General features: G+C 50.6%; 1 protein-coding gene across 3 annotated transcripts in view; it reads right to left on the bottom strand.

Annotated features, from left to right (window-relative positions):
* The window catches only part of WWC3 (WWC family member 3), a 118258-nt gene that overhangs the window by 65590 nt on the left and 29670 nt on the right, over positions 1-22998 (bottom strand). For 2 of the 3 annotated variants that reach the window (XM_029930357.1, XM_029930358.1), the window contains exons 1-2: positions 8486-8589; positions 3255-3458 (exon numbers count right to left, since the gene is read on the bottom strand). In XM_029930357.1, the coding sequence (XP_029786217.1) occupies positions 3255-3458; positions 8486-8501 (220 nt within the window). In that variant the 5' untranslated portion in view covers positions 8502-8589. Of the gene's footprint in view, positions 1-3254; positions 3459-8485; positions 8596-22998 lie in introns of those variants that run through there. The other variant, XM_029930359.1, reaches the window with a different exon arrangement.

The following is a 22998-nucleotide window of genomic DNA, read 5'->3' as shown; positions in this document are numbered from 1 at the left end:
AGGCCACTTACACAAGTGGATGCAGAAACTGTGTCTACACAGAGACTTCTAGCAGGTCAGGGCTCCGATGAGCATAGTAAGAGCCTCAGGTAAGCACTAAAGAGTCATCTGCTTCCTCTACTGAAGGTTTCTTCACACACCACTCAGGACAGCACCTTGAGTACCTCTTTGTTACTGGGCATTAGGAAAATTCTACAGAGCACAGGAAGGAATACAACTGAGTGCAATTTCCTACATGCCCAAATGTCAAAGCCCACGGAAATACAAAAACTGATGGTGAGGGGTGTCCTGGCATTACAGGGCTACAGGTTCTGAACGGTCTTAATCTATGAGCTCAGCTTTGGCCCGGGGATTCCTCCTCCCTCGCCTCCCCTGGGGCTGGGTGTGGAATCCAACAGGATGCTCTAAGGTCCTACTTGACTCGAGTCCTCATGGGCTCCGGTCCAGAGCCCCCATGTCCACTTCCACTGAAGTCTCGGCTGCACTGGCCATGGGCAATATGTAAGAAACGTCTTCCCTTGCTGTGATTTTTCTTTTCAATCGCTGGAAGAAAGTTCCTGCCAAAAATGTCTGGTCTGCCTTTCCCCCATTCTGGTTGAAGAATCAACTGGAGGGCCTTTGGAGCCTAACCAAACCCAGCCATGGAACAGATAAGGTCCCTAAAGGCTACTGAGAAGAAACATTCCATTAGGGTGAATTGTATTAAACTGCCTATATTCGGCCCTTTTTAAGCTACAAAAAGAACAATTTTTTATGGTTCAACATAGCTTCTACGGAGTAACTTTCAAAAAGGCTTAGAATCGCTAACCATATGCTCTCAGGAACCGTTTTAAGCCTCGGGTGCAGCTAGGTGTGACCTTGACATACCGCCACCATGGACTTCTGATCCTATGAGCTCACTAAGACAGACCATGTGCTGGCCCATGGAAGTCATCTCAGTAGATTTCAAAAGACTGAAATCTTACATTGTGTAGTTTCTGACCACGATGGAATTGCATTAGAAATCAATATAACATCTTTAGAAAGTCCCAACAACCTGCTTTTAGAGAACCCATGGGTCAAAAAAGAAACAGCCATTTTGGACTGACTGAAAATGAAAACACCAACACCCAAGGCATGCAGTTAAAGTTGCACTTAAAGAAGAATTCCTACCTTTAGAGGTTAGGTGAGGAAATAAGAAAGGTCTAACATCAACAATCAACACTTCTATTTTAGGAAGCTAGAAAAGGAAGGGCGGAGTAAAGCCAAATGAAGAAGGAAGAAAATAATCAAGAGGAGAAATCAATAAAACAGAAAATGGATAAGAAATAGGGGGGGAGGGAAGCCAGTTCATTGTAAAGACAAATACAATCAGCGCAAGTTTAGCTACACTAATTGAGAAAAAAGGAGACACAAATTATTAACATTACGAATGACAGGACACCACCTAGGAGTGTCTAGATACGAAATGAATCGTAAGGGGATTCTACAAACTTTATACACTTGATGACTTGGCTGGGCAGTTGGCAAATCTCCCTGAAGGCCAAATCGAACTTGTTACCTGTGTTGACACTTTATCAGAACAACCCCCACACATTCGTTTATGTATTATCTCTGGCTGCTCTTGCATTATAACTACACGGTTGTGTAGTTGCAGCTGAGACCATACGGCCCACAAAGCCTAAAATATTTACTATCTAACCTTTGGTAGAAAAGTTTGCTGACTTTTGGATTAGATGAAATAGTGCTCCCTTTGGCAGCACATATACTAAAATTGGATTAGACGAAATAGATAAAATCCTTGAACCACACAAAGACTAAAACGGATTCAGGAAGACACAAAACATCTGAATAGCCTTATATTTATAACAGATACTGAATTTATAGTTACAAACATTCCCACAAAGAACTCAAGGTCCAGCTGGCTTTTCTGGTGAAGTCTATCAAATTCTATCAAATACCAATCCCACACAAACTCCTTCCGAAAAGAGAGGAGGAGGGAACACTTCCCAATTCATTCTGTGAGGCCTGATACCAAAATCAGAGAAAGCCACTGTAAGAAAAGAAACTACGGAGGTAGGAAACCAGCTTCTAAAAATTCACACTGAGTGGACACCCCACCCCCCCGTTCTGACGAAGAGTTAAAAGAAAAACCAAAAACCAAAACAACCTAGTGGATGTCAGTATCTGAAGAACGAGAGAGAAGACAAGCTGCAAACAACACGGCCTTATGCCTGGGTGCTGACCTTCCATGGGGGCATGTGGTGGCAGGACCGTCTTCAAGTCCTGTTACCGAGGGGAACCCCCACCCCTCACCTCCCCACGGCTGGCATGGCATGTTCCCCTTCAACAACAGCGGCAATAAAAAAAGACCTCTGGCCCCTCGACCCTAACTCCGTTCTGACTTGCAACGCAGAATAAAGCTCTGACTGTGTGATCCGCCAGAGCCGGCGCCTGGCAGCATGGCGGCCACAGCACAGTTTAAGCCTTTCCGGGGCTCAACTAGACTCCAGTTGTTATAACATACAGCCTAGTCGCGGCACCTCTGTGCATTCTTCCCAAGCTCACTGGCACCCACAACGGTCACGGCCGTGTGCACCTGTGGTGGGCCGTTAAGTGTGACAACCCTGTCAGGAAGGGACAGGTGGCTCAGGTGGTGACTGACTGTGTTGGTAACAAAATGCTTTGCTTTCTGAGACAGGACGAGGCCCCTTCAACACCTGAGCATCTGCTCTGAGAACTACTGAGATGGGGGCCCACGTCCGGTAACCTCTAAAAGGAAGAGGGAGTCCTTTCGAGAACATCGGTGTGCGTCCATCTGAGGGGCGGGGCCCCCGATCTTCTGGGTCACCTGAGTTCCTCCACCTTCAGTGTGCTGCCCTAGAAAGGACTCGAGACAGGTACTTGACATGTGTGACAGCTCGAGTCCTTCCATGCAGGATGGACTGACAAACGTGAGACATGAGGTCATTTTGTGTCGCTCCTTGAAACCTACATGCTCGTTTTCTACCTTCCCTACCTGGATGCGATGTGGGGAGGGCAGGGACCTTGGCTATCACAGTGCCTGGGCACAGGGTGGGCACCTGGTAACTACTCACTAAAGGAGTGGCTAGCGGGTGACACTTGATTCCAGAGCAAAATACCAATGACCTAACAATATGGGGTTAGAAACGTTAGGGGGCATCTTGCCCGAGTCAAGTTCGGTGTGTGCAGGTAAGCTAGTGGGGAGGTGGCTTTTGACGCCGTGCGGCGCCCACAGGGGACAGGGAACTCACAGCTGGCGTACGAGCGGCTGTCGTCCTCACACATCTTGTGCAGCTGCTGGTACTCCTCCTGAGCCAGCTCGAACCGCTGCTGCTTGATCTGGTAGATCTCTTTCTTGGCATTGAGAGCCTCCTGGGCCACGATCAAATACTCCTTGAGCATCCGTTCCTGCTCTCGCCTCCACTGCTCTCTGGGATCCTCAATCTGGGTAAGCTCTGAAATTAAAAGGATGAGAACGTGACTTGCAGGTAAAATCGTGAGGGGGAGCAATAGTCACGCAGTTCCGGGACGAGCTGGCATGAAAATTAATTAACCGCCAGGATGCACGTCATGGGAGCATCCTCAGCACCAAGCTTCCTGAAGTGTGGAACACCCACTGTTTATAGATCTGCAGTTGAACCCAAGGGAGGAGACGATACCAGACAATTTTTCACACTGTGAATAGACATTGGCAGAGATGAACCCAAATGTGCTCCTCACTGTCAAACTAACGGCTACTTCCAACCTTCCGGTCACTGCCTTCTCTGACCCAGGATGCCCTCTGTACCAGATCCACAGCCCCTCCACGTGCTTTGTGAACTTGCTCGTCTCCTCCCACCCATAAGTCCCCCCCACCTTCCACTCCGGCTTTCTCACTCTACATGGGAGGCTCGTGCCTGCATGTGACTCCAGCCTCTCTCCTGAGCTCCCATTTTCCTTCCGGCTGCCTCGTCGCTGGGCCTCCGCCCGGATGGACCCACAGGAAGTCTGAGTCATTGGTCCGAAGCCACGCTCATTCTCACACAGTGCCCGTTAACCACCGGAACCGGAACCGAAGCAAACAGGGACACAGCAATCACCTGCATCTCTTCCTGCCCTCTCTTGAAGTTTGCGGCACCATCTGGATCTACTGACTTAGCCAACCCGGGCCCCATCCCCAGAGAACCCCTGCTCTTCTCCCTTACCCAGAATCCTCTGTGGGTCGTCAAGAACTGGTGATCCCTGCCCCCTGGATACAATCATAACATACCCTTCTCTCCGTCTCCCCTAAGTCCAATCAGATCCTTGTGGCCCTCTCCGAAACCACACAGGCTTCCTGCCTCATCCCACCAAGGCCGTCCTCAGCGCGATCGCCGAAGTCACCTTCTGATCTCTGCTTGTGAGTCGTGAACACACGAACGTCTTCTAAAGCACCAGCCTCCTCACGAAGCAGGAGTCCCGGAACGGACTTGCCAGCTTCACCCCCAGTCTCTGTCCAAGACCTCCTGTCAACAGGCTAATTTTCCAAAGTCTCCATCTTTGGGAATGCTCGTCTGATTTTGTTTGCGCTGCTTCTGTCCTCTTCGGCCCCACCAGGAAATCCTGCCACCTCCTGTGTGCCTTTGCGAAAGCACCTCCTTTTTGAAGCCTCCCCCCACTCCCCGCCAAGCTCACGTGTCTCTCCACAAAGGCTGGGACAGCAGTCCTTAGCACTTGGCATAGAACCGCTTTCACATTCCTGCTCCCCCCGCTAAACTGCGGGCTCCTCGAAGGCAGGCACGTAGCCACGGTCATCACTGTGTGCTCAGGACCTTTCCTTCACGGCAAGGCGATGGCTCACTGCTGACCGCAGGCTCACTGAATGAGCAGCAGGAAAGGGAGTCTGCCCCACAGGACAGAGGACTATGGTCCCGAAATCAGAGCCTGAGGCTGAGGCGGCAGACTGAGCAAACGGGCAAGACACCCAGACTCAAGAGAGGTTCCCCTCCTCCACCGCCACAGATCTCCCAATGGAGAGGTCAACCAAAGCATTGCCCCATATCAGGTAAAATCTGCAGAGCGGTGTCCCTATTCCAAATTTAGAGACCCCAGGCTATGGTGGCTCTGTGACAGCCATGACATGATGGTAAATACGTGCAGGCTGCCAGCAGCCAAAACAAAGTAAGGGAGTTCAGAGAAGGAGAGCACCTGGGAACATCCCCTCAACCCAAATCTTAAGTAAACCTGCAAAATAATTCATCTAAAGCGGCTTGGGGAGCTCCCCTCTATTTGCTAGGAGGGATGCTGCCTGATTCACGAATCCTTTAATGATGCCAATTAGGTCTTTGTAAATCAATAGAACAGAGCGTGTGCTCGGTCAGTGCCGCGGCAGCAGCCAAAAAGGTGGAAGCGAGCCTAAGTCCAGCAAGTGAGGAGGGAGAATCACAGCGGGACCCATCCACATGGCGGAGGGTCGCTGGGCCCCGACGAGGAACGAAGGGCTGCTTCTGGCTCCAGCACGGAGGAACCTCAAGTGCACCCCTGGGTGGAAGAGGTCAGACACCAAGGGTCACACAGCGCACGATCCCATCTGTGTGAAATGTCCAGAAGAGGCAACTCCAGAGGGACAGGAAGGGGCTGGGGGGCCGGAGGGGAGATGGGAAGTGATTGCTAATGGGTTCCAGGTTTGACTCGGGGCGGGGGGGGGGGGGGGGGGGGGGGGGGGGGGGGGGGGGGGGGGGGGGGGGGGGGGGATGGAATGTTCTGCTATGAGAGAGGGGCGGTGGCTGTCCGACAGTGACCGCACCAAATGCTGCTGAAGACTACACTTGAAATTGGTTAATATCCGGTTTTGTGGATTTCACCTCGAAATGGTTAAGAAAGTATATTTTATGTCATGTGTTCTTTACTGCAGACGCACACACACAAACACACATACCACCACCACCCCCCACACACACACACACACGAGAGCTTGCTAGGATGTTTCAAGTAAGTTCTCCCTTTAAACCCCCTTCCTCCAACACCCACCGCCCCCTTCACACTGCCGCCCCAGGCCCCTACTAGACAGCCTCTCCAGGCCTCAAAAGCCGACCCCAGGCAATAAGAAACCAAATAGAACAATAGCAATCAGGGTCCTGACCCAGCCCGAGAGCTCACATTCAGTGGGCCTGGGACTGGGCCGAGTCACACCTGTAACTGCCAGGTGCCACGGATGCGTGCGTGGCAGTGTGACCGGCTACAGGCCACCGGCAAGGCCTGCACTCTGTCCGGTGCTCCGGAGGGTCTTGGGAACCTTGGAGGTGGTCAGCCCAGGGTCCCTCTGGTCCCTCACACCCTACTGCCGACCTGCACGGTCCCAACTTAATATCTGACTCTCCGGGTGCTGTGCCTTTAAAGAGTTTTAAAGTTGTGCTATGAAGAGTTGGACTCTGGGGAGCAAGTTTTCTGGAATGTGCTGTTTGGCCCTCTATGTACAAGCTGTTGTAATGATAATAACCTTTCTTGTTCCTGCAAGAAAAAAAAAAGAGTTGGGCTCTCTGAGAGAGGAGGTGGTGCGATCCGGGAGCCGAGGTCTTCACTTGCGTCACCCACGGTGCTGAGTCACCCCGCTTATATTCACAGTGACTGGAAGAGCCCTTGGTGATTACTCAGTTTTTGGGTTCACGGCCACGTCTAGAGTGTCGCGTGGGATCCCTGCGGTGTGCACTGGGTCTCACTTTGGGCCCTGTGTCGCCAGGGCCCAAAGAGCGGCCAGCATAGACAGGTGTTCTGGACCAGCCGCTGTGAGGGCGAGCAGGCGGGCAAGGAAAACCCACAGCAAAGCAGGGGGCACCGCAGGATGCGCAAGCCGGGTTTACGAGACAGGCGAGCCCGAACGGGTCCGGGACCTTGGTGGCAGGCTGGCTTTCCAGAAAGGTTGTGTAAGGCAGATGCCTGTGCCGTTCAGTAATAGCACCTGGGCCCGGGGAGGCCAGAGACCGATGATGAAGCCATGGTGCGCATGTGCCCGGGCCCATGGGGCAGCGGCCCCCCACTGCGGGAGCGGCCCTGCAGCCGCTGGGAAGGCAAGCCCAGACGGCGGGACACCTCGATCACACACAGTCATGAGGCCCTAGGTCAACTGGGGCTACGGGGAGGGCTGTCCGAAGCTGGAGCCTCACTAAGCACAGCGCTCTGGCCGGTGGGTGGCGGATTTACCCAGAAGCCCTCCTGCCACCTGGATGGCCACCTGGGTGACCGCCTGGCAGGGCAGACGCACCAGGGCAGTACTCATGCCCCCTGCCCAGTCTTGGGGTGAGAGCTGCAATCAAGCGCAAGGCTGACTGCCACGCATCGGAAATGCCACCGCCCCAGGACCAAGAAAGGAAACGTTGCCACTCAGGTGTCTAACTGCTGCCTCGAGAGGCTGGCCTGGAAGGGACAGGTGAGAATCGACCCTGAAGACACCAGCCTGGGCTGACTGCACTATGGGACAGCAGGAGCCATGGGACCGGAAAGAGCTTCAAATCACTCACGTGGCAGGCATGGGGAGTCTTCACACGCCCGCCCCCCACCCTGGGCTCCCCACGCTTCATAAACTTAAGGACAGAAAACACGCTGAGGGGAAGCCATGCTTTGGTGTCCCAAGGAATGAAAAAATGTCAAATGACAGAAACACTGAGGGTAGCTAGAATGAAACCATAAGGGAGTGCAAATGGGCATCTCAGTGAGAAGTGGGTCTCAGCCGGGGCCAGGCGGAGGAGGGCTGACGAAGGTGCCACAAGCCGAGAGCAAGCGGGAGACAACGGATCTCGGACACAGTGGAGCCTGTGAACCAGCGTGTGTCAACCTTGGCACCACTGCCGTTTCGGGGAGCTGTCCTGAGCAGCGGTCAGAGTTCCCCGGCCACTGCTCACTAGACACAGGCAGCCCCCCTCCCCTGTCCCCTGTCCCGGGCGTGACCACAGACAACGCCTCCAGACATTGCCAAGTGGTCCCAGGAGCAGAACCAGCCCCGATGGAGAGCCACTGCGCTAAACGGTTCTTGGAAGAAAGCTGGTCCAGGGCCCCTTATTTTGGCTGTAGTCTTTACACAGTTTTTGCCCTTCACAAAGATCAAAAAGGTTTGCTGTATTAAAGTTAAAGTAAATGTGTAAGACAAAACGAGGTTCAGGTAATCACTTGGGCATTCGTTGTTCCAAGAACCTGTAAGCTCCACTTCGCAATAAACAACCTTCTCATTATGAAAGATCTTTCTACTTCCGGACTGCCCAGGAAACGTAGTGCTTCTATTGGCCATTAAAGCCCTCCAATCAACATTCTCCGTGCAGTTCTGAGCAACACGCAAGCAAGGTAGCTACGTAACCGCTTCCTTTTTTGAAGAAGTCACACAGAAACTTCAGGTTACCTTCATAAAATCCAGTTTAATGCCACACCGGATAGCAACAATTGTTTTAGCTCTACAAAAAGAGTTTTTAGCATCTTGGAGATCACCATGAAAACTCATTCACATGTAATAACTCAAATATGGCAGTCTACTTACTATTTATGTGGTCCATGTAATAAATTCCAATTTGCTTATCATATACAGTTTCCCATCCTAAAGGAAGTTCATCCCCAACACAATCGGCAAAGGTCAATGGCTTTGTTATCCTGCAAAATAAAATCAGGAAAGCAAATTTGAAAGTCAGGTCAATTTCGTGTAAGTTGGCTTGAATCAATTCCAGAATAAGATTTTAATACAAAATTGGATATTATCTGATCTAATTGCCTTTGCTCCATCTATTTAGTTGGAAAATTAATTTACTGGCTTTGCCCAAATAATAGTCAGCAACAATATCTGTATGCTCACAGTTAAAAGCATTCCTATCTTAAAGTGCAACTTTAAATAGCAGCGAAAATAGATACGGACAGTTACAAAACAGGTAAAACGAGCATCTTCTTCCAAGCAGTATGTTTCATCCGTTGATGACACTAGCACCTTCCACAAGAGAACACTTATGTTTTGTTCCCATTCCCTTACAGACTCCCCGCTACCACAACTGTTTGCATCCATTATGCCTTAAATCTATCTAAAATGTATTGATAACTTTCATCAGCCAGGCGTCAGAAGTCAAGGAGTGAAACTTGAACCACTGACCAAATGCAAAAAAGCCCAGCGGGGCTAGTGACAATACAAGGAGATACCTGCTAAATCAATACTGCGTGCATTCCTTGTACAGTAGGAGGCACAGATTGCCAAAGGTCCTTTTTTTGTTTTCTGGAGAAAAACCACAAAAGTGCATTGTTTCCAGACCTCTCTCCTTGAAGCAAATCTGATGAAGGAAACCTCAGCTTGACACAGATAGATAAAGGGTTTCTAGATGGGTTTCTTTAGGAAGAGCGTCCCCTCCCCCACATCCCATGATCACACTGATTGACAAGACAGCTGCTGTACAAAACAGGCCACACCTGGTAATTGTCTGAGTCCGGGCAGCTATCCCTTCGGTCGTCTCTATAAATGCACACTGACTGGTATGCATGGGAATCCGATAACCTAAATTTCACTACCTCAATCTTCCCACATCTTCTGTTCAAGTCCCTGGCCCCAGGAAAGTGACATACCACAACCACGGCCAAACCTCATAAGATTAAGATGAATTCTGAACATGTTATTTCCCCCAACTGGCTCGACAACAAGGCTCTTTCTCTCCCAGCAGCATTTAGAAACTGATAAGCACCATCAAAATGGAACAGATTGTCGTTTGTCTTTGTTTCACAAATAGTTTTTAAGATGTTAGTGTCAATATCAAGACAGAAATAGGCAGAAGGCACAACACAACCGCAGACAGCCTGCCAACTACAACGCACTCGAAACTGCACAACATCACGGGACGCGCCTAGTGCACACCATCTGTCTGGTCCCGAGACACCAATGTCCGGAGCGCAATTCATTTATAGGTCGGGGATGGTGTGATGGCAGCGGCACGGCTCTAAATCAAGCAGGTAACGGTAGGACGTTATGCGTGGTTCGAGTCCTGAATGGGATCACACCACACCAAAAGCAACGCTACTTCAAGATTAAGGGAGTCCTGAGTGCATCTCTGCCGTTCTTGATTCACGAAGAGGCTTAGAGAAGAAGGCCCGGGCACAGGTGCGTGCCAAGCACGTGTACATCTACTATCTCATTTCATCAACAAACAGAGGTGGGAATCCTGACCTAGCACTACTGAGGCCAATTCACTGCATGATTCCTGTTATAAAACTATTTTTAAGTTCGTATTTTCAATTTTCTATCCAATAGCCAGCACATGGAATTATAGTAACATTTGCATACTTGTGGTCCTAAAAATAAACCAAATGACACCCCTACTGCTCTCATAGTGAATTTTATGTTGGTCCAATAGAGAAGCTATAGGTCTCTGATTCCACTTCCTTTCTAAACAAAACATGGAGTGTGCACAGTCATCCATAGAATCAGCACTATGAAGCTAGTCAAGGAGAAAGCACGCCTCTTGGAGTCCAGCTCACGCCAGGAGTAAGGTCTCTGCACCCACAAAGACGTTATGGGTCCTTGCTTGGGTCTCATCAACGCACAGGGCCTACACTTTGAGCCCATTTGCTTATCTGATGGTAGTCTGAACAGGCTCAATGATGACGTTTTCCAGCTCCCAAAAGACAGATGTGGGAAACTAGGAGGCAGAGCTAGGGATCCCTTGGGCAGGCAGAACACGGCCAAGGGGCCAGGGGACAGCAAGGAGGGGCACAGAAACCCACTCCCCAGCTTCATCCACCACGCTGTGAAACACGCATGCCTGCAGCAGGACACCCATGGCAGTCAGCCTCTAGGAGGGCTCCCAATGCTTCCTGCCGCCTGGTGCTCAGGGCCTCACGTAGTCCCCTCCGCCACAGGATAGGGTTCAGCTATGCAACCAACAGGACACAGGAAATGACAGTGCGTGGCCCCCGAGATGCAGTCGTGAAAAATACTGTGCTTCCACTTTGTTCTCTTAGATTGTGGGCTCTGGGGGGAACCAGCAGCCATGCTGTGAGCTCCCTAAAGCAGCCCTGTGAAGAGACCCAAATGAAGAAGAACTGAGCCCCCCAGCCAACGGCCAGCACCAACTCGACGGCCCGATGAGTAAACCACCTTGAGAGTGGATCGACCAGCCCCAGTCAAGCCTTCATATGACTTCAGCCCCGGGCAGCCTCTTGACCACAAAACCTCGTGAGACCCAACCAAGCCCCACCCAGTTAAAGCCTATATTCCCGCCCCACAGGAGTCATATGACATAACGCTCACTGTCATTTGAAGCCACTACATTTCAGAGTAATTTGTGATGCAGCAATAGGAAACCAATAAAATACCTAAGCTCTCACTTCCCTTCCCAGTCCATCAGGCCGTGTACTGGCCATGTGTGGTGATGATCCAGGCTGTCCCCTGTTAGGAGGCAGTGACACGCGGAGAAGGCTTTCCATCCCCGCTGAAGAACATTACAATAAACATCTAGGCCGACCTTCTGATTCATCCGCCTACCGGGACGACACACCCTCCAGACTTCCAGGCGGTTGCGACTTCACTGCACACAGACACATTCTGACGTGACTTTCAACAACAGCATTGAGAGCGCCTAAATTTATTGTCCTAATCATCAGGCAGAAATATCTGTGGGACAAAGACTTCCTGGCTTTCTGTTGGACGGCACACGCCATCACGAATACTTGAAACTGTACCAAGAGCAAAATGATGTCTTTCTCCCAGGAAAGGTGTTGGTGGGTAACCTGACTCAAGTAATGTCTAACTCACTTCAGATGAGATGTTCAGCTTTAGAATGTGTTTGATCACATTGCAGCAATATCAGAAGGCCAAGGTCTGGGGGTCTGGAACTGTGGAATTGTTTTGGTGTTTGTTTTTCAGCAAGAAGCGCTTTCTGGCTGTTGTTGGCTGAAAAGCGGGATGCCTGCACGTCAGGGTGAGGCCAGGAGCCTCCAGGGTGAGATCTCATACTTAGCCAGAGACAACCAGCACCCCCGGCAAGGTGGTGGCCTTCGTCCTGGGCAATCCTGTGACCTCCATCCTGCAGACGCCCATCCCTTCAAGTAGGTGGAGACGCTGATGTCCGATGGCTCTCCGTGGGCGCAGTGGCGGTCTGCAAGTGCACAGCACTGAGCGCCAGGAAAAGCCCCGGACTGGTATTACAAGCCCCCCCACCCCCACCCCCACCCCCCGCCCCGAGGCAAACCCAAAGTCCTGTCTTCACTCACTCACAGGTATGTTGGCCCAAGGTCCTGAATGCTCACCTCCCCAGAAACCCAACTAACTCCTTCCCACAGTCCCCACACACAGGCTCAGGGGCGTTCATGTTTCCAGTACGGTTTCCATTACAGAAAGTGTAGGGAATATGCCTGAATAGGAGAGAAACGTCCATGCATACCACCACTCAAATGAAACCATTATTCCTATTTTGGTGTGTTTTCCTCCACCTTTTCTCTGTGTTCTTTTCTCTCTCTCCTTTCTATCTCTCTCTCTCTCTCTCTCTCTCTCTCTCTCTCTCTCTCTCTAATGTTTTATTTATTTTTGAGAGAGAGAAAGAGAGAAACAGAGTATGAGCCAGGGAGAGGCAGAGAGAGGGAGACACAGAATCTGAAACAGGCTCCAGGCTCCAAGCTGTCAGCACAGAGTCTGACGCGAGACTCAAACTCATGAACCACAAGATCATGACCTGAGCCACAGTCATACGCTTAACTGAATGAGGCACCCAAGCACCCCACTGTGTTCTTTTAATTTGTTTTTTCTGACACAGTCATGATCACACAGTATGTACAATTTTCTGTTCTGCTGAATTAGTCCACTCAACTTTTTAACGTGTAACATGTTTACTTATTAATTCATACCTGGAGTCTCCCCCAAAATTACTGGGGCTGGTCTAACACTGTAGCCCACGTATTCTGTCTCCCTTCTTAAATCATCTGGAAACATCACCCAGAACAGTGGCAAAGATTAAGCTCAATCTTAAATGAGGACAATTATCCCATTTCAACTGCCTCAGACCCCTAGTACATGATGTAGGAAAAAAAGAGCTTGCGTTTTTACCAAGCCTTTGCTAAGGGGATTAATACAGTTCACCTAAGCACCCTCCTACTATTGATAAGCTATGTTACTTCCTAACTTCCGCTAACATAAATATTCATAAGCACTGTTTGGGGAAAACAGTGCGGCAATTTCTCAAAACAGTTAAACACTGAGTTTCCACATGACCCAGTAATGCTACATCTAGGTGTATACCCAAGAGAAATGAAGACGTACGTCCACACAAATGAATGTCCATACTGGCATTACTCACAACAGCCAAAAGGTGGGAACAATGAAGGACCATCAACTGATGGATGGATAAATAAAACCTGGTCTACCCATTCAATGGCATTATTATATAGCCATTAAAAAAAAAAAAGAACACAGTCTGGACACATGCTACAACACGGACGGACCTTGAAGTCATTGTGCTGGGTGAAAGAAGCCAGGCACGGAAGGCCATGTGTGGTGTGTGTCCATCTCTAAGAAATGTTCACAACAGGCAAATCCACTGAGGCAGAAAGCAGATCAGTGACTGCCAGGGGCTGGGGGCGAGGGGACGAGGGTGACACTAACAGATGTGAGGCTTCTGTTGGGAGAGAGAAAAATGTTCTGAAATGAGACAGTGATGGCTGCACAAGGTGAATACACTCAAACTAATGAACTGCACACTTTAAATGGTGAGTTTCATGCTATATGTGAATTACATCCCAATTTTTCAAACTATGACGAAAGGAACACCTCTGTGTATCATAAAGCTCATAATCTGTATTTACAATCATCTTCCTCAAAAGGGTCCAAGAAGTAAATTCTGAAGGTTGAAGGACACGAAGCTCTTTCCCCCGTGTCTCAAATGCAATGTAAAACATTCACAGTGAAGTATGAAGAACAGGAAATAAAATCACGTAAAACCTAGAAGCCCTGGACTCATGTTTTCATTCAGTTTCCTCTCTTCTCTGTCCTCCAGCTCAGTCTTCCATTACTGATATGGTACAACATACAATTTCATACACAGGTTTGTCTACTTCCTCATGCCCTTTCACTCATTAGCACCACTTTCTATCATGTTGGAATCTTCCATCATTGGCAGTAAACCAGAATCCATTTACCAGGCACCTCGAGTCACCTCTTTAGGTATGTTCCAACATTCTGCTCTTTATTGCCACTGAGGAATATGAGCTTACAATAAACACTTGACATAAACTGCCCAAGTGCATTACCACGTGCATCCACCCCTGCCAGGGAGGTAAGAGATGGTCTTTTTCATTACCCTCCGGGGATATCTTCCATGCACTTGCTCAAGGGCTCAGCATAAGCCCGTCTGGCACAGGCGGGCTTTACTTTCAAGCAACGAGTAGGTAGAGAGCACAGCGGGAGTTTGACAGCATTTTCACGATGCAGGGCGGGAGTTGGGGAAACGTGAAAAGCAACGAACCCGAGAAGCAGAGCGCCCACTGGCCTCACTCTTCAAAGCACGCCCTGACATTGCCCAGCCCTCACCAACCCCTCACCTCGCCCCCCCTTCTGAGCAACGACAGCCAGGAGAGGTGCCCTCACCTGCTCTCAACAACCCCTCAGACGCACTCCCCTCGCGGAGTCTCCCCTTAACAATGGCTCTTCTCGGCCTCAGCAGAGATGAGTACGTGCTGCTGGCCAATCTTACCAGAGCTGGTGCATAAGGGAGAGAATGATGGACGGCACAGAGGCCGGGGCACAGCCCCCCAGGGCTCCTTAAGAAGGTGGCATCAGGCTGCCTCAGTCAGTACCAGTTCCAAGAGAGCCGTTTGCTGCCATGAAACCCTGAGCCATTCTGCTTCTCTGAGCCTCAGTTTCCTAATCTTCAAAATGGGGACAAACCTGCCAGGCTCGTGCTAGCTGGGGGCGGCCGCTTTAGTTACACCATGGACACTGGCCGTAGCCACTCCCCTTCTTGCCTCCCTCTCGTCTCCAGGAGACTCGCTTCAGACCATATTCATTTCCTTTTGCTGCTGTAACGTAGGAGGACAAATTTGGTGGCTTTAAACGACACAGACTTACTATCTTACGGTCCTGGGGATCAGAAGTGCAGCTTGGTTTCACAGAACTGAACAGACCGTACTGATCAGAGGGTCTGGGAAGCCCCTTCCCTGCCCCCATGACGGCTAATGCACTCACATGAGCAAGAAACTTCTATTCTGTTAAGCAACTGAGATTCTAGGCTGCTTGTTTGAGCAGTTGGTTGGCTAATACATCTGGAGATCTGGACAAAGGGCAGAGAGAATCAGAGTCACTGAAAAGTCTGAATGGTTCATCTCACTTGGTTATATGCGTATCCTTAGGGATGTTAGAGATTTAAACCATGTTAGCCAAGTGCAGACGTTATCTGGAGAGGCCTGGATGGTCTGTCCTTACCCGACCACGGAGTCTTGGGAGGAAACAGGTAAAAAGGACCGCTGTCCACATTTCTGTTGTCAACAGGGCTGTTACTCTGTAGCTAACAGCTGTTTGACATGGCTGCCCGCCTCCCCTACCAGCCTGTCACCTCCTTGAAAGAGAGGATGCTGTTTCCCTAATTCTTTTTCAGCCAGAGCCCTCACACCCAATGGGCCTTTGTTAGACAGTTTGAGAAGTTGATCAGGACAATTTCAGAAACTGGGACCATATAAAAACCAAAATGGAACCAATCGGCAGTCAAGAAACAACTCGAGAGAGAGAAAGGGGTGCTCGGAATTTGTGCTCACGTGGTCTACGTCACAAGGAAAGTGGGGCTCTGCAGGCCCAACGCACTCTGGGCTCATTCCTTCCTCGGATAGCTCTTCCTAGATCTATCCTGAGAAGGAAGAAAGGCAGTTCGGCAGGCCACACAGCTTGAGGAAATGTCCCTAAAAACCTCCCCTACCTGATTCTCTATGGACCAAGTGACAGCTCACCTCTACCGTGGACACCTGAGTGTGGTCCGGGAAGGAGAGGCCAGAGCGGACAGAGGCGAGGTCGGCCCTCAGCAAAGAACAAACTGTCCGAAGGCAAGCCAGTCGAGGAGGTATTTCGGAAGACCGGCAAACTTCCAGAGGCTCCCCTCCCCAGGGATCCTACGTTCTCAGATGGTTCACACCACCTATGAACGGAAGTCACAACCCCTAAGAAAGACCATGAAGTGGTGAGTGAATGAGCATAAGGTCCCTCAGTATATATTCCGCTGAATCACAGCGACGGTGGACACAGACAGCGATAACTTTTTAAAACTCTGTGGGAGAAAACCTCCCACCAAAGAAGCTATAAGCACTTAAGGGAGGATGAGCCTGGGCAAGTGTCTCTCACTGTGGCCTCCGTTTTCTCATCCGTTACAGTGGGGTGGTGAGGAAGGCCTTGACCCTTGGCAAGGTTTCTGAAACTTATTACATACTCATTTTTTTCCTCTAAAAACGGAAAATGTCATTCGTATTCTGATTTAGCAGCATAACACTGTACAAGCGGAACACAGTCCAAAAGCCTGGGATTCAGGTGCTAGAATGCAGAGCTGAGCAAGCTGACCTCAGGCCACGATGTGATGGAGTCTAGCACACAAAGAAAACCACACCCAGCGGGGGCACCCAAGCATAGCCATCTGCCCAAGACTCCCGGGCGGCACGGTCCTCTGCCGTGAAACCCACAGAGAAAGATTTTCTCATGGAGCCCAGCAAGTGCCCCGCCTGGAGACAATAGAAAACACGATGTCCACCTCCACAAAGGGACTCCAATGGTACAAGCTAGGGCGAGGTGAGGACAAACGTCACAGTGAAAAGAATTCTCTAGCAGCCACACTTAAAAACATAAAAAGAAACAGGTGAAATTAAGTTTAATAAGATATTTTATAGGGGTGCCTGGGTGGCTCAGGTGATTAAGCGTCTGACTCTTGATTTGGCTCAGGTAATGATCTCACAGTCATGAGATCGAGCCCCGCATCAGCATGGAGCCTGCTTGAGATGTTCTCTCTCTCCCTCTCTCGGCCCCTCCCTACTCCATCTCTTTCAAAAAAAAATACGTGTGTGTGTGTGTGTGTTTTAAGAAACCCAATATATTGAAACGTGTAATGATGATAAAAAGTTTAAACAGGTATTTTACTTGTTTTTCTACAAAGTGTATGTTTTACGGTCACAGCCCTCCCTCATCTCGGGCTCACTACGATGGCTGGGCACAGTCGCCCATGTGGCAGCGGCTACGAGGAGGGACCGCACGGCCCCAGGGGCTCCCCTAGCTCTACTATCATCTGTCTTCACGAAAGGTCACAGTGAAATCCACCCACAGAGACGCCAGGCCCTTAGGAAATATCCAGACTGAAAAGCCTTCTTCCACGAGCCCACGGTGGGGATCCTAGACGATTTCTCAGGTTTCTAAGACCACAAAACCTCATGCAGAGAACTCTGCTTCTCTCCAGCTCGGAGTGGTCCACGGTCCACCTGCATTCCCAGCAACCCTCAGGAACCACTTTTCCAAACTTGGGCTGTTCTTTCCCTTTGCCACACCTCCCTCCCACCTCCCTCCTCTTCAAATCCTAGTAGTGTCTCAAGATGTGGCCCGGAATGCCTCCTGTCCACATCCAGCACGTCCCAGCAGGAAGTACGCTGCCCTTTCTCTACCAGCCTCAGCCCTTTCTTCCTGGGACATCTATGAAACTTATGAGCGGAACATGGTTTTTTGTTCATGTCGCATGCCCCCACTGTTGGCTCCGTCTGGGCGAGAACCGTATCTCCTCCAACTCGGCCCCGTCCCGTGGAGCTCCAGAGTATCCCACAGATGCAACCACTGCACACGCAGGCGGAGCTGACGGCGTGCCCTGATCAGTGGCAAAGGCAGTCTACGGGTGGCTCTAGAGCTGTTTTCAGATGTCTCTGTCTCGACAGAGTATATGCTCAGGAGCAGGTGCACAGATCTGAGGCCAGAGAGACCGGACCCAAAGGAGTGGGCCGCAGCGTGGCGGATGCATCTCTTCCTCTTGGGGACGGGAGTAACAGGTGCTGAGGATCCGCTTACTAGCACCATCGGAAACGTGGACTTTGTGGAGTTAGAAATGGCATCCTGGACCCACAGCACTAACGGAAGGGAGCCAGTGCAGGCTGAGGGGCCCTCACATGAAGACCCAAAGTCAGCTGGGGGCCTCCAACAGTCCACAGCTGCCTTAAGAGCCCACCCACCCACCACACGCCCGCACAGACCAGCAGCCCTCACGGCCCAACCCCTACAGATAGACCTGAGTTTGTCTTCCCCCCCCCCAGGCTCCAGACCAAGCGACCAGTCACCAGGGAGAGCCCCAGCCACTGCACTTCTCAGCAGGGAAGGTGGAGAAATGACGACTTCCAGGAAAGTTTGACTTCTGGAATCTGTCTTTGCCAAAGGGAACCAGAAAAGCAGGCATTCCAAAATACACATACAGACAGAAAGCAGATCTGTGGTTTTCAGGGACTGGGACAGGAAAGGGGACACGCCGGGGGTGGGGGAGACGGGAATATTCGAAAACCAACTCATGGTGATGGTCACAGCTGTACACATTTACTACAACTCATCAAACAGCACTGAACTGGGTGACTTCTGTGGCATGTAAACTACACCTCACTAAAGGTGTATTAAAAATATACACACACGGGGGCACCTGGGTGGCTCCGTCAGCAAAGCATCCAACTCGATTTCAGCTCCGGTCATGATCTCACCAATTGTGAGACTGAGCCCCACATCAGGCTCTGTGTTGACAATGCAGGGTGTGCTTGAGATTCTCTCCCTCTCTCTCTCCCAAAATTAAATATAAATAAATACTTTTACATACACACACACACACACACACACACACACACACACACACACTGAGATTCCACCTAAGTAGTTCACGTACAGTGGGAAGAAACAATGTCAAGATTCCAAGTCCTGGGGCACCTGGGTGGCTCAGTCAGTTAAGCGTCCAACTTCAGCTCAGGTCATGATCTCACAGTTCGTGGGTTCGAGCCCCGAGTAGGGCTCTGGGCTGACAGCTCAGAGCCTGGAGCCTGCTTCGGATTCTGTGTCTCCCTCTCTCTCTGCTCCTACCCCATTCATGCTCTGTCTCTCTCTGTCTGTCAAAAGTAAATTAAAAAGTTAAAGAAAAATTTTTTAAAAAGATTCTAAGTCCTATAAAACATGCTGGATATAGCTAGCCCCGCTATCCTCTCACATTCTGCTGTTACACAGAACGTCCTCCAAATAGCTGGACACATGCTGAAACATTCTCCAAACTTACTGTTTCCAGTCCTCTGTATCAGGCTCATATGCTATAGGCACAACCCGTTCGTGAGCAGTGAAAGCTACCCAGCGGGTCACAATCACAGTTTTAGATTAAAAAGAAAACACTAGAGCACATCGCACCTCTGAGGGGTAGTATGGCACGTACTATGTTACAAAACTTTTCTTTTGGTGGTGTGTGCAATTCAGAACAGGCTCCTTCCTTTCCGTAGCAGTCAGCAGTACTCAGAAAGGCAATGCTCCGGGTTATGCCCACAGGTGAGTGCAGCCAGGCTACCGCCCACGGCCTCCCAGGTCTTGCAGACTCGACTGGAAGTGTGCAGCCACGCCCAGCAGCCCGGGGCACCCCCACAGTGTGCTCTGGCCAGAAGGGGAGAATCTCCTTTAATCAGCACAATTTTAAGAGGTGGGTCCATTATCATCACGCCCACTTCACTGGCAGGAACCTGGACTCAGGAATGCGCGCCCAAAAGATGGCCAGACCAGACGAGGATGGGAAGAAGTCCTTGCGGGTCATTAGCCAGCTCCCTGCACTCCCCCTGAGCTCAGAGCAAGGATTCCAAGCAAAACTGAAATGGTTCCAAGAACCCAGCAGGCAGGAACCACCATCCCTGGGGAGAACACTAGAAATAAAGACGCTGTGAAATACAGGTAGACCTCCTTTTATGGCACTTTGCAAATACTGTGGCTTTGTACAAATCGAAGGCTTGTGGCAGCCCCGCAGAGAGTAAGTCTATCGGCACCTGTTTTCCAACAGCATTCGCTCATTTCACGTCTCTGTGTCACGTTTTGGTAATTCTCAAAACATTTCCAACTATTTCGTTATTGTTCTATCTGTTCTGGTGATCTGTGATCAGTGATGACAAGTCACAGAGCGCTCAGATGTTGGCCAGCATTTTTTAGCAATAAAGTATGTTATAATAAGGTACGTATGCCGTTTTATAGACATCATACCATTACTGCACAGCAACAGACTACAGTACAGTATGCATATAACTTCTAGAGGCACCAGGAAAACAAAAAGTTCACTGGGCTCGCTTTGTGATACTTGCTTTACTGTAGTGGCCTGGAACCAAACCCAAGGTGGGCCTGTAGGCATATATGCAGCACACTCCACCTCTAAATAATTTTTATCTCCCTTGTCCTCCTGACAAACTTCTAGTAAGGATTACTCGGATGGGAGTACATTACGGAAGTTAATGACCGCCTTATTTTTAACGCGAACAAAATGCTAGACGAGGGACTTCACTCTAAAAATAAAAACACAGTGTTACAAAAGTTTGATTCTTAACTTAGTACTGAATGCAAGAGACAGGAAGGGATATTTAAAAATTAAAAAGGGAGGTTGTAAGGAAGGATTTGGGGAAAGAAGAAACAAATAGTAACAAGTGACGGAAGAAGTAAATGCAACTGAAATGAGAGAGGAAAACCTCGCTGGCTGAGGAGAGCCAAGAGGCCCAACAATAACATTCTTTAGAAATAGCATCACGGGGGAGGCGACCAGGGAGGGTCCTGGCCATCCTTTCAGCCTAGCTGCACACAGCAATGACGTCACAGTCCTCCGGGCTCCGTGATCTCAGTGTTCAGACCAAGCTCACCCCGTTGTATTGTTCCCAAGTGCAGGAACTGTACCAGGCTTTTAAGAGTGAAAGGACTTCATCACACATCCTTTTTTGCATGAATTACCTCTCCCCCAACCAAAAGAGCCATTTGTCTGCAATCTGGCTTCTTTCTGACATGAGAAGTCCATTCTTTATTAACGCATCTCTGCACGTATCACCATCTGAATCCATGCACAAAAGCAAAAGGGGACATGCCCGGACATCTAAGACACTCAGTCACCACCCATTAGCTCTGACGATGAAATGGCCACCAGGAGAGGACACAGGGAGTATAGGTCAAGCTCTCTGGGACAGTGGGTCTTCCAGGTCTGGGATCTCTTTGGGAATCTGAGATAAGCCACTGATCTCCTCCCTAGAAAAATGTGCCCACACATACACCCAGAACGCCGCCCGCATCTGTATGTGAAATGTTGCCGGTCCGGTCCGGGAAGTCCAGTTTCAGGATCCCCGTGCCCAAGGCTCCCCGCCCAGGGGAAGAGGCACCAGGGAGAGTGCAGCTCCCAGGGGCAGGGCCGATTCCCGGTGGCAGGTTCAAAGCCCAAGAGAGGAGCAGCTGGAGCACCTCTGACCTGCCCGGGAAGGGCACAGGAGGCCACCAGAGCCATGCAGCAGACGGCGGCTCACGGGTGGGGGTGGCAAAGGCCCCTCCTGCCCCCCAGAAGGCGTGGGCCGTCCGCAGGTGCCAAGTCAGGCGGAGCGGAAGCTGGGCGTGCTGTCCTCAATCGGCTGTACAGGAAGATCCCGTGGGCTGCAGAGAAAGTGGGGACGGCACAGCGAGGGACCGGAGGTGTGAGCAGGAGACAAAGCCTGAGGAGCGTGGGGCCCGGGGCCCAGTGGCAGGACCCGGACCCGGACCGGGACCAGGGTGAGGGGGGCGGCCTCACGTGAGGTGGGCACTCCAGGGAGAGTATCAGGAACACCCGCGCCACTTGGTACCCCCTTCTGTTCATTCCTGCCACCCTGCTGGCGTCCCTTCCAAGTCACACCAGGGAAGCGCTGAGTCCGCAGTCTTCGGGGTACATCTGCGCTAAGGCACACCTACCCGAGGGGCAATTCATTATCAGTGGAAAGGTCTCTGCGACGCCAGGCTCCCCGATTCTCTCCAAAGAGGCAGGAACACGCCACTATTGCCCTTATCACAGCATCCCTAGCAGGGGGCTCCACTCACGGCCTGTGACCAAGTGAATGAGTGAGGCAGTCCAGGTGTCCCTGGGCTGGAGTCAGGGTGTCCCGTAACAAAAGCAGCTACCCCCCAGCCAGCAGGCACTGCGGTAGGGAACCTGTTGTTTTGTTCAATTCTGAGTTGCATGAATTGTAAAACAAACAAACAAACAAACAAACCCAACCACTTTAAAGCCTCAGAGCAGGACTGCAAGCCGACAAGCCTTGAGCATCCCCATGAGGTGGCCTCATGGTGAGCCCCGCCTGGGCGGCTCAGTCTGCTGAGCGTCAGACTTCAGCTTGGGTAATGTCTCACGGTTCATGGGTTCAAGCCCCGCGTTGGGCTCTGTGCTGACAGGTCGGAGCCTGGAGCCTGCTTTGGATTCTGTGTGTCCCCCTCTCTCAGTCCCTCCCCAGCTGGTGCTCTATCTCTTGCTCTCAAAAATAAATAAATATTTTTAAAAAATTAACAATAAACATTTTTTTTAAATTTTTAAATAGTGAGCCACAAATTCTCCCTCAGAACCAAAAAGAAGTGAGCGTTTCCCATCCAAAAGCGCACAATAAATATGCTGCATTCTAACAAGCGCTTGAAAGTCTACACTCCTTGGACCTGAGCCAGGGTAGGTCGCCACAAGCTCGTCGGCTCTGGTGCCTCTTCCTCTCATGCCGCTGCCACTCACTCTGGCTTAAATTTCTGGACCCTAAAGCCTCTGGAAGACCCTTCATGTCCACGTCGAGCCTGCCAAGTACCAGCGCAGGGCAGTGCATACACACCCCTCCGGGCACACTGGGTTAGTGTCAGGTCCCCTGCAGGACACACTCCGGCCCTCTCCAAGGGTCTCTCCTGTTTTTAACGCCACCACCAGGAAGCCTACAGAATCATCCCTTTAGCCCTGGGCTCCTCCTCTCTGCTGCTGAGTGCGCCCGCCTGGAGCACCAGCCGGGAGCACCGGCCAGGGGCGCTTAAAATGAGAGCATGGCACCTGGCTGTCT

This window comes from Suricata suricatta, chromosome X (genome assembly GCF_006229205.1).
Source record: "Suricata suricatta isolate VVHF042 chromosome X, meerkat_22Aug2017_6uvM2_HiC, whole genome shotgun sequence".
Taxonomy (NCBI): domain Eukaryota; kingdom Metazoa; phylum Chordata; class Mammalia; order Carnivora; family Herpestidae; genus Suricata; species Suricata suricatta.
This window is presented reverse-complemented; position numbering and strand designations above follow the sequence as displayed.